The sequence below is a fragment of the Typopeltis vanoorti genome, chromosome 10 (assembly GCF_054136105.1).
Source record: "Typopeltis vanoorti isolate ZY-2024b chromosome 10, IOZ_Tvanoo_1.0, whole genome shotgun sequence".
NCBI classification, from domain to species: domain Eukaryota; kingdom Metazoa; phylum Arthropoda; class Arachnida; order Uropygi; family Thelyphonidae; genus Typopeltis; species Typopeltis vanoorti.
Window position 1 is genome coordinate 112,992,558 of NC_143558.1, and position 13,006 is coordinate 113,005,563.

The 13,006-nt window shown below is 34.6% G+C and overlaps 1 protein-coding gene across 2 annotated transcripts in view; it reads right to left on the reverse strand.

Annotated features, from left to right (window-relative positions):
• LOC150102709 (uncharacterized) overlaps positions 1-13,006 on the reverse strand; it is a 343,878-nt gene that overhangs the window by 277,454 nt on the left and 53,418 nt on the right. For both annotated transcript variants that reach the window (XM_090399309.1, XM_090399308.1), the window contains exon 3: positions 315-416. In XM_090399309.1, the coding sequence (XP_090255435.1) occupies positions 315-416 (102 nt within the window). The remainder of the gene's footprint in view (positions 1-314; positions 417-13,006) is intronic.

The following is a 13,006-nucleotide window of genomic DNA, read 5'->3' on the forward strand; positions in this document are numbered from 1 at the left end:
CTTATTTTAGGGCAGAGATTTCTCTTTTTCACTTACTTCAATCTCACTTATTCATGTAGTGCCCACATGCATTTATTTTTACTTGGTATGATTCACTGAAGCATGATTCTAGTATCTTTAGGAAACAATACACAAGTCAAAAAATATAGAAAATGATAATTAAATTATTTTAGTTAATAAAATATAATGTCATCATCTATAATGTCATCTGCTTGCTAACTAAAAATACCAAATAAGTTTATTTCCAGGATCAAGTTTAGAAACAAAAAAGTTTTGAAATATTTAAGCATTTGTTTCTTATCTACTGTTCTTACCTTCAAATGTTTCTGCTGAAACCAGTTACAAGATGTTCCATTACTTGTGCATTCAACAGGACGAACATCTATTTGGCAAAATAAGCACTGTTTCTTGTCATTCTGTAAAAAGAATGCTTTTCTTTCAAATTTTAAGAAAAGCTAATCCAAAAATCAATTATTAAAAAAGTCTATAGTATTATTATTTCATATGGCAAGGGAATGAAATCTGTACTTTTACTTCTAATTTTGCATCTGCTTTTTTCTACATTTTAAATCAGAATTAGCCTTTAGCAGTGATCTTTTCATATCTTGAAATTCACTTTCTATTCACTTAGAAAATGAAAGAAAATTTCATCATGGCAGAGATAGGAAGGATCATTGCTGAATGACATTTAACTACAATGGTTGCAAGAGTGGAGAATTAAATCCCATAGATAAACTACACATACTGCCAGTTCAGTGTGCTATGCATTAATATAATGTTGAATTATGACCACCTGTCTGTAACTGCCACAGCAGCGATTCCACCAGGTGTCTATTGACATCAATGTGTATCTAGCCACAAAATCAATAAGGACAGTCCAATTGGTTAACATATCCACTCTCCAACAAAAAGGGCTGTGGGTTCAAATACTGCCATGGTTACATTAGTTTCACAGATATCTGTGAAAGGTGAGAGATGAATTTCATTATCCAATGGGAAACACATTCCACTTACCAAAGGTCTGAAGTGGTTTAAAAAAGTTCCATTTTTGGTCTCCAGAGCAGATTCCAGACTGTAAAAATTAAATAAAATATACATAAAATTATAAAAAAAAAAAAAAAAGGGGGGGGTAGAAAAAAATCCTGAGCCACGTACAGTGTGAATGTACTAGAGGCTTAAAAAACTTTTCATGAGTGAACAGGCATCTGATTGTCCCTGAATGGATAATGCTGTGTCTGCATGCTAGCCATTCAAGAATATGTATTTGTTGTGATGAGCATGATTCACCGCAACATATACAAATTTAAAAGTATTTTTTTTCAGAATCAGCAGCAGATTTAAAAAACAATATATTAAACTCCTTAAGATCTGGGAAACTAATTCTTAGTCCTCCTGCAAAACAGCTCATGCTAGCCAACAGCACCCACAGAGAAGTTTTTCAGTCTAATTAGAAAAATCACACATTTCTGATCTACTGTCTAAGTTACAAAATTGACTAACACCACCTACAATATATACTTACCACCACACAGTATTTTTAGAGAGGTAAGTAGATAGTCAATTTGCTGTATGTCGAATGAAGTAACTGAGTTCCCAGAAACAAAAAACAAACAAACAAACAAAAAAACCTTTTGTCTCTATGAGATCGGCTAACTTACCTTCAATTGAAGGTAAATTAGATGATATTCTTTCTTCAATTGAAAAAGAATAATAAACATAATGATGATAGCACTGTGACGTGTGAGTGGCAGTTGATTTAATGCTGTATACTTGCTTACGTGTTTAGTAAAATATTCTTGTTGTAGAGTATTTCTTTTAGTCTATTGTTTTTGGTGAATATACTTTATGAAACTGTAGTGGTATGCTAAGCCTAATTTCAGCCAAGCCTAAGCCTAATTAATTTTAGTAGGGGTATATTACAGTACGGTAGGTGTGTGTATTATTATTATTATCATTATTATTGACTCGACCAGTTGATAACAAATATATAACCATCCAACATCCACCTTCCAACATAAAAAACACATAGAACAGCAAAACCACCACAATCGCTCAGGTTGAAACAATACAATACCTTGGAATTTACCTCGATGCAGATATGAACTGGAATAGCCACATAAACCATCTACACAACAAACTCCGAACAATAAGTGGCAAACTCTACAGGTTAAAATGCATAGTTCCCATACGCCTAAAAACACTAATATACAAAGCACTATGCCAAAATATACTATGAATCGCTATAACAACGTATGCTTTCTGTGCACCCTACAAATTAAATAGATTAACGTCGCTACAGTACAAAATGATAAAACTGATCTTTTGGGAACAAAGAGAAAATAACGACCTTATATACATTGCAATGTCAGAACACAAAATACTGACAGCAAAACATCTATGTCACTATGCAGCTTTGCTGAAATATTATTTCGATGCCAACTACAGGTCAGTCAGAAATACATACCCATAACAAGATCTCAGACTACTAATTATATCGCATATAAATAAAATAATCACTACGGAAAGGCCACGCGAAACTTCTACATCCCAGACATGATAAACAAATTACCTTTTAAATAAGAAACCTTACAAACTACAATAGCCTGAAAAGAGCTCTAAGAACATACTATGAACAAGAAACACGCACCCAAAATACCATACAAACTTAATGAAACACAAAATATTCGTTCGGGCTTCCAGTTCAGCGACGCATCAATACTATCAAAGTTATTGTGTGTGCGTGTGTGTGTGCGCACGTGCGCATGAACTTCTCAATCATAGATTTCGTAGATTCCCAACACAGCAAAAAAAAAAAAAAAACAATAAATAATAACCAACTGGTGTCATCCTCAGATAAGCTTACATATAAGCTTTGAGGATGAAAGCAGAGAAATTAGTTCTCATCCAAGATGTATCACATGTAAACCAAAGTATGTAATGTATGTATTATATGTAAACAAATGTATGTAAAGTAAGTATCATATGTAAACAAATGTAAGTAATGTATCATATGTAATCAAATGTATGTAATAACTGTATGCAATATAGTGATTATATCCATTGATATTGCATATATAGAGTGTAAAATTGCAAAGAAACATCTGTAAAAATCATCATTATGAATATTATAATAATATATGTTGTAAACAGTTATTGTTATTATTATTATTTAAAAAAAAAAAAAACTTCATGTGCGAGAAAGTATTTGTAATGCATAATTGTCTTCATATAATGCATGTAATTTATCTGAGAAATAATAATAATAAAAAAAAATATATTATTATTATAATTATTATTAGTTTAGTTCCAGACTAAACTAAATAGAGAAATTAGTTCTCATCCCAGATGTATCATATGTAACCAAGTGCATGCAATGTACATATCACATGTAAACCAAAGTATGTAATGTATGTATCATATGTAAACAAATGTATGTAATGTAAGTATCATATGTAAACAAATGTATGTAATGTAAGTATCATATGTAAACAAATGTAAGTAATGTATCACATATAATCAAATGTATGTAATGTATGTAATAACTGTAACAAAAGTATGCAATATAGAGTGATTATATCCATTGATATTGTATATATATATAGTGTAAAATTGCAAAGAAACATCTGTAATAATCATTATGAATATCATAATAATATATGTTGTAAACAGTTATTGTTATTATTATTATTTAAAAAAAAAACTTTATGTACGATAAAGTATTTGTTATGTATAATTGTCTTCATATAATGTATGTAATTTATCTGAGAAATATCTGAGAAATTATTATTATTATGTGACACCTCCAGGAGTCCAAAGACTCATCGAGGGAGAGTGTGCCAAGAGCATCGAACGATTGATCCCCTTTCAACTACTAACCATGCTCAAACTTATTTAACTTTTTAGTGAGCCATTAGTAGCAGAGGCTCTACCGATCAATCAACCTTTGCTGGCATGTTATATGTAACTACTATAAGAATTCTGTCAATGGTACTATGCGGCTCAATCTGGTTAAGGAATCCTAATATAAGTATGTTATTTTAATGTCAGCTCAGTACTAAATATGATGAAAAGATTGCAGAAAATTTGCCTGAACAGGCACAATCATAAATCTAATATATTAACTGCTTTTGATAATTTACTTGCTAATGAAAGTCTGGTTGATGTAACATTATTATGTGAGGGAATGACCTTTAAGGCTCAACAAGTAGTTCATCTGCAAAGTTCATCTACTCTACAGCTTATTTTCAGAGAACTCAAGTAATCATCCTGTTGTAACATTTAGTGATATGAAGTTTACTGACTTAAAATTGATGATTCAATATATGTACCATGGCAAAATTAATATTTTGCAGGATATGCTTCCATCACTGTTAAAGGTTGTGAAGTTGTTAAAAATTAAAGATTTTTTAAAATTGCTAGCAAGTATTGTGATGTGATACTATGGGAAGTACACAGCAAAGAGCTTCAGGTAATGAGCATTAGGAAGCTGGAAAATTGAAGTGAATAGTCATATTGTGTGTGGCAAAAGAAAGCTGCAGTCAACTATGGAGACACAGATAAGTAAGAGTCGGCAAGGGAAATCAGCAAAAAGACCTGTGATGGACTTCGATCAACGTTACAAAAAACCAAATGCCATCAGGAACTCATCATCATCATCATCAAATTCCTGCCATGTACCCTCAAGGGGTGTACAGGATATGACAGTACTACATGAAAAAATTACATCATTACTAACTTCCTATCTACAATTTTCCTCCAAATCAGTCTGTTACTTGTCAAGACTCCAACATTATCAGATCTTATATTTCTATCGTCTAAGGCACTTTGTACCGTATCAATCCACCTATATCTTGGTCTTCCTCTGGGTCGTTTTCCTGCCAACCTGGCAGAGAACACTTGTTTTGCTAATCTTTCCTCTCCCATTCTATTTAAGTGACCATACCATCTGAGATTAGCTCTGCTAACGCATTCCTGGATGCTGACAATGTCAAGTTCTTTCCTAATATCCTCATTTTTAATATGATATTGCCATTGATGCCATCTGTTCACGCCTCTAATCTTTCTCAGGGCTCTCATATCTGCGGTCTCTAGTCTTTGGTCAAGTGTTTTACTTCTGACCCAGCTCTCAGATCCATAAGTTAAGATTGGTTTGAACACAGTCTTGTATACAGCTAATTTAGTGTTCCGACTAATTTCTTTCTTATTCCATATGAATTTATTCAATTGACTTCCCACGATACCAGCTTTGCTGATTCTGTTGTCTATTTCTATATTTAGTTTACCATCTTCAGTAAAAATTGTGCCTAAGTAGCTGAAATGTTTTACTTGTTCCACAGGTTCTCCATTCACAACACAGTTGACATTTTCAATGATTCTGCCTATTTTCATTGTCTTTGTCTTTTTATTGCTGACCTTCATACCATATCTATTACAACAGCTATTCAATTTAGTCAGAGAATCTTGCAGACTTGTAGCGGATTTATTTAGAAGTATAACATCATCCGCATAAAGCAAAGAGCTGACATTAACATCTCCAATTTTGATATCAGGTTTAATACCACATTCCTTCATAATGTGATCCATATAGATAATGAATAACAGAGGGGAGAATGTACATCCTTGTCTCACACCAGATTTAACATTAAACCATCTTCCTGTACTTCCTTCAATTCTAACTGCTGACTCACAACTCAAATAAAGACTAAGTATTGCTTGATATAATGCCCCATTGACACTATATAACTGCTGCGTATTGAATAGATTCTCTCTTGGCACCTTGTCATATACCTTTTCCAAATCGACAAAACTTAAATACAGATCTTTGTTATATTCCCATGCTTTCTCGACTATTTGTCGTAAAGTGAAGATCTGATCCTGACAGCCTCTATTTGGCCTGAATCCAGCTTGTTCTTCACCAAACTTTTCTTCCACAATTCTTCTCAACTGTTTCTCAAGTATACTTGCATAGATCTTGCCAGGAACACTCAGTAGGGAAATACCTCTGTAATTCTCACATTCAGTTTTATTTCCCTTTTTATATATGGGTACTATGAGAGCACTACTCCAATCATCGGGAATTCGTCCCTCTGTCCAGGCTTTCTGAACTATGCAGTGCAACCACTGTAAGACTCTTATACCACCATACTTCAGCATTTCTGGTCGAATATCATCTACTCCTGCTGCCTTTCCACATTTCAAGCCTTTGATGGCCTTTTCTACTTCAAGTATAGATATGTATTCCTGACTGCATGCCTGGTCAGTGTTTTTTATCACTGTGCTGTCATCACTGCTTGTTTCATTTAGCAGTTTTTCAAAGTAATTACTCCATACTTCAAGGATATCTTTTTCTCCTGTTTTCATTTCACCTTTATCATCTCTAATTCCTTTTACAGTACTCTTTCCTCCATTCCTAAGCTTCTTCAACAACCTCCAGAATATTGTGCCACCTTCTTGATATTTATTTTCTATATTCTTGCCAAAGTCCTCCCATGACTTTTGTTTAGCTAGTTTTACACACTGTTTAGCTTTCTTACATTTGTCTCTGTATTCTGTAAGAGCACACGCTGACTTATTTGAGAGGAACTTTTGATATGCTTTCTTCTTTTCCTTCACTGCCTCTTTAACTTCCTGTGTCCACCAGGGAGTTCTGATTTTTTTATCTTTGCACACAACCTCACCACATGCCTCTCTGGCAGAATCAATCAATGTTTCCTTCAGAGTTTGCCACTGAATCTCCAAGGTTTGATTCCTGTTCTCAAACTCTTTCATTTTCTTTTCAATAATATTTCTGTATTTTAGTCTACAGTTTACATCTGAGAGCTGCTCAACTTTTATTCGCTTTAAAACTTTCTTACATGTTATTCTTTTCAATATGAAATTCAATTTTATCCTGCTCAAGACTAAATAGTGATCACTTCCAATTTCAAATCCTCTGTACACTCTGGTGTCCTGCACCAGGGAGAAAACATCACTATCAACAATAACATAGTCAATGAGACTTTTCTTATTCCTAGCCTCTTCTCTCCATGTGAATTTGTGCACATTTTTATGTTGGAACATGGTGTTAGTAATAACCAGTCCATGTCCTGAGAAGAAATCCAACAGATATTTGCCATTATTATTAGCTTTGCTCTTTTCTCCAAATTTTCCCAAAATATTTTTGTATGTCTCACAATCATTTCCTACTCTACTATTTAGATCCCCAACAAGGACCAACTTTTCCTTTTTCATTGTGTCAGTTGCTTTTTCTAAAGCCTCAAAAAATTTCTCCACTTCTACCTTAGTAGAACCTTCTGTGGGACCATAGGCACAAATAAGTCTCATTGTCCAGTTCCCCATTCTCATATTTGCCCACATTACTCTACTTGAGACTGACTGCCATTCAAGAAGATTAGCCTCGTATTTTGTGTTGAATACTATGGCTACTCCTTCTTTTCCTTGATTGTTATTGCCTGAATATAACATTTTGTATTTATTGCTCAGAAAGATCTCACCAGTTTTGGTCTTTTTTGTTTCAGTCACCCCTATTATGTCGATCTGGTACTTATCTAATTCCTCAGCTAGCTCCATTTCTTTGCCATTCAGGCTTCTTACGTTGATAGTACCGATCTTTAACTCTGGTGATGTTGAGTTGGGGTTTGTTTTCAGATTTCAGGAACTGAACAATCTAATTCATTGTATAATAGTGGGATGGAAACCTGCATTTCAGGATGCTTAACCCCCCTAACACAACCTCTGCCTAACATCACCTATAACACATTTGAAAGCATCATTTGAAAACTCAAGTAACAGTGTCATAGATGAATTGGTGTCATTAAAGGATAAGGAGTCAGACTTGCCTAGTGAGCAGGATCATCTACGTTAACTTTCAAGCAGTCGACCTGGTTGCCGAAGGCCAACTCTCAAGTGAATCTATACATATCAGTGTTCCTTCCAGTTTCTAATGCTTCAGTCAATACTCATCCAATCAAAACCTTGGGTACTGATGACAATAATTCTTTATTTTCTAGTTTTGAAAAGTCATCAGAATCTACTGTTTCTTCTGAAGTTACAACACGTCAGTCCAGATTACTTAACATAAAGAGGTGATATCTACGATATCACCTCTTGCCTGATGCCAAGGTAGCAATGAAAGATTAGACAGGCCATTATCACATCTTCTAATATGTCTACTGTTTTGCTTGTTTTATTTAACTCATATAAGTATCAAAACATTCGTGAGTTATATGGTAACACATCAGGTTTGTTTACTGTTTCAATTTTATAAAAATCAAGTGGATATTAGATCCAGCATTATTTCAAAGCCGAATGTAGAAACTATGAAAGTTCCATAAAAATAAGTTCAACAGAGAGCTTACAGGAATACGCCTACCGGCATTTATGAGTCGCCCTAGAATGGACCATTTAGAAAACATAAATGCTGCCCAGACATCCATATATTTGCTTTCTAATTAGTCCATTTTTTGATAAGGTTTCACTGGCCTGACAGCTGTTTCGAACTGTTTGGTTCTCTTCAGAAAACTAAAGAGAGCAAAAACCCTCTTTCAATACTAGGGAACCTGAAATGTCAGAGAGGTGTGTTTTCCGTAAGCAAACTCTTGGTCAGTGCATAAAGGTATTTACTAAAATAAAGAGCCAAAAGGCTTTAGTTAGGCGATGCAAAATTATAAAAATCAAGTGGATATTAGATCCAGCATTATTTCCTAGCCGAATATAGAAACTATGAAAGTTTCATAAAAATAATACCTTTATGCACCAACTGAGAGTTTGCTTACGAAAAATACACCTCTCTGACATTTCAAGTTCCCTAGTACTGAAAGAGTTTTTGCTCTCTTAAGGTGTCTGCTTGGTCTGTAAAGAGAACCAACCAGTTTGAAACAGCTGTCAGGCCAGTGAAACCTCATCAAAAAATGGACTACCGTATATTATCACGTACAATGCGAAAAATTTATGGTAAAAAATACTTCTTAAAGTTAGGGGTTCGCATTATATGCGGATCCTAAAAAATATAACATCTTATTAGACTTGCACACACAATATATACTACCTAATGCCAATGCAACCAAATCTACTTGACCCACTCGCATTCGGCGACCAAGCGTGCATCGTATCTGCACATAAAGCCAGTAATGTAAGTAGTACTAATGATAGAGCACAGTTAGGTATACAGTTTAACCACAGTTCATTTTAAATATTATTTGTTAAACAAACCTAGCCTGAAAATGAGCCAACAGAAATGTAAACATTCATCTTTTGAAGCAAGATTTAAATTGTGTGTCGTGCAGTTTGCAGAAGAACATAATAACAGTGTTGCTATGAGAGAATGGTGTAGCAGAGAGTAATATTAGACTTTGGTGTAAGCAAAAAGACAGTCTTGAAAAAATCCTCAAAACGAAACGTGCCCATCGTGGAGATGTAGCATCCTTTCCAGAACTCGAAGAAGTGCTAAATGAGTGGATTTTGATGCAACAACAAGATGGCATTATAGTAACAAGAAATGCAATTTGTTTTCAAGCTCTGCAACTCAAGAATGGTAAATTCAAGGACACACCAGGTATTTCATCTTTTCTTGCTTTGCTGGGTGGTGCAACAAATTTATGGAACGCAAAGCATTAACATTACGACACCGAACAAAAATTGTGCAGAAGTTACCAAAGTAGCTTGAAGAAAAAGTGCAGTCCTTCCATAAATTAATCATAAATTTACGTAAGTGTCACAGATATGAACTTTCCCAAATTGGCAATATGGATGAGATGCCTATGTACTTTGATATGCCTGGGAATCGAACAGTAAACTCGGTTGATGAAAAGGGTGTCTTCATAAAAATAACGGGACATGAAAAAACGCATTTTACCATTGTTCTAACATGCATGGCAAACGGAACCAAATTAAAGCCGACAGTGATATTTAAAAGGAAGAAAATTCCGAAGCATATGAAATTTCCACCAGGTGTAATCGTTTGCGCCAATCAGAAAGGTTGGATGGATGAAGAAGGTGTACAATTGTCGCTGGATCAAGTATGGAACATACGTCCAGGTAGCTTGTTACATCAACAAAGCATGCTAGTCTGGGATATGTTCCGGGCGCATTTAACGGAGGCAAGCAAAGAGAAAGCACGTGAGCTACGAACAGACCTAGCAGTCGTATCGGGTGGTCTAACTTCCGTTTTGCAGCCACTTGATGTCAGCTTGAATAAGCCGTTTAAAGATCACTTACGTGAAAAATGGAGAGAATGGATGTCATCTGGTTTAGTGAAGATGACAAAGGGTGGGAATTTTCAGAAGCCTGAGATCACCCTAGTCACTAGCTGGGTTAAAGAAGCATGGGATTCGATACCATCTGAAATGATTCAACGCTCATTTCTTAAATGTGGAATAAGTAATTCAATGGATGGATCCGAAGATCATCTACGAAAGCGAGGATGATGCACAACAAAATGGAGAGCATGAAGACGATGATGACAACTGCTACACTGATGATGCAATCCCTACAGATGAATTTATAAATGAAATGTTTGATGACGCAAAAGATGAAGAAGAATTTAAAGGATTTTGACATTTTGTTTTAAAAGAAATATTTCTTTCGTTAATTCGTATTGTATTTTGACATTTTGTTTTAAAATAAATATTTCTTTCATCAATTCGTATTGTATTATGTATAATGTTATGGAACAAGATTAACAGATCGCATTATACATGGACATGGCATTTTAAGGCTAGTTTTCAAACAAAATTTCTAGTTCGCATTATATGGATCACATTATATGCAAAAATATATGGTAATCAGAAAGCGAATATATGGATGCCTGGAGAGCATTCGTGTTTTCTAAGTGGTCCGTGCTAGGCGACTCGTAAATGTCAGCAAGTGTATTCCCATAAGCTCTCTGGCCAACTTGTTTTATGAAATTTTCATAGTTTCTACATTTGGCTTTGATGAAGAAACAAATAATCCTGGATCTAATATCCACATGATTTTTATAATTTTGCATCACCATTCTGAAGCCTTTTGGCTCTTTATTTTAGTAATTACTGTTTCAAGTTTAAGTGAGCATTAAGACTTCACAGTTAAGTGCAATCAGTTTCATAGGAAGCATACCGTCTTTAACTGACATTTTTAAATGACTGGAATATATTTTATAATTCTGAACTGACCAATTTGTATAGCTTATCTTGCAGCATTCCAATATATTCTGATGTCTTTTATGGAATAGGAAGCATTGGGAGATTGAGAATGATATATTATTTAGTAATAATGGATTAAGTTGAGTGTGTGCATGGAATGAAAAATGCAGAAACACATTTACAGAGATTACTGAGTGATGTACAAAAGCATGTGAGAGAATAACAGGAACAAAAACAAGCAAGTATTAAGTAAAAAAAGCATGAAGATTAAAAGGAAGAAATAAAGATGTGCTGTGTGGGGATTCTATAATTAAGAGTGTGAAAGATGGTAAGGTTATTAAAGCATTTTACCCAGGATCAAAGATTAGGGATATAACTGACGCTGTGAAGTTGCAGAGGGATAGAGTGAGTGAGATTATTGTAGTTGGGAATGAATAATCTAGGTAGAGAAAGATTTTCTGTGAGAGAGAATTTGAAAGACTTGATGATAGCAATGAATGTAATGAACAAGAATAGAAAAATCATGAGAAAAATCAACAGTCATGAATTAAACAGATTATTATACAAAATGGAATGATGTATAAAAACTTTTGTAAAGAAATGAAACTGAATATTCATTTTATGAATGTCTGAGTGAGTTTGATAAAAGGAAGAAATTTTTTAAGAGTGATGGTTTGCAATTAAACAGATTGGACGTATGGCATTTAAAACATTTATTGATAGAGTAAATGATTAAAAACAGGGAAATGGGATTTGCTAGGGAGGCAGGTAATAGAGTCATCTGTTAATAGTACTAAGGTCAATGATTCTAAGAAATTAAATTGTGTACAGAGTGGGCTAATTCACAGAAAGGTTATGGGAGGAATGGAGTATTGCAATTTATGTATACTAATGCCAGAAGCATTCGGAATAAGAAATAAGAATTTTTGGCATTAGTTGGTACAGCATGGCCAAAAATTATAGGAATTAGTGAGGCTTGGTTGACTAAGAATGATATAGTTATAGGGGCAGAATGTAAGGGATACAGTATTTTAAGGAAAGATACAAGAGACAGAATGGGAGGGGGTGTTTTGTTAATGATAGATGAAAAGTTGAAGCTAAAAAGAGTAAAAGTGCCTCAAGAATGAAATGGTAAAGTTCTGGTAAGGTTCCATCAAGAGGTCAGGTATACAGAGGATAGTTCATTTGAGGCTCTTTTTGTGTGAGAGAGAGAGATCAACAGGATGTTATGAAATATATAACAGGTTTGTTGCTATAATCCAGAGGGTATGAGGGAGAATATAGATGGTATGCACTGGCAAATTTGCATGATGAGTGCAGGGTGAGTAATTATTATGGGGGATTTTAACTGTGGAGACATAGATTATGAGAAGGAATAGACATAAGGAAGGAAATGGAGTTTATGCAGTTATTAAGAGATATAAAATGCCTGAGACAACATGTAATGGAAGGGACAGGAGGTTCGAGAGTGTTGGGTCTAGTTACAGCATTGGAGAACATGGCCAATTTAGCTACTCTGTTTCCACTTGGGGAAAGCGATCATGTGGTCTTTACCTGGGAGATTGTAAGTGCAGAATTTTCTGTTACGAAGTGATATATGTAGAATTGCATGGCTGGTGATTATGACAAGCTGAGAAGTCAGCTTTCAGCAGTGCTATGATATGAGAATTTGAAGGGAAGAGATGTTGATGCTGCAGAGATTGTTACAGGGTGTTTAAGAAAAGCATTATCAGACAGTACCCAGAGTCAGGAGGATAAATCAAGTAGGAGTAAGATGGATGAATAGTATTATTAAGCAGGAGTTGCAGATAAAGAAAAGACTGCGAAGGAGGTATAAAGAAAAAAAAAAGTAATTAGCATACACATGAGCAGCAAGGTACAGGCAA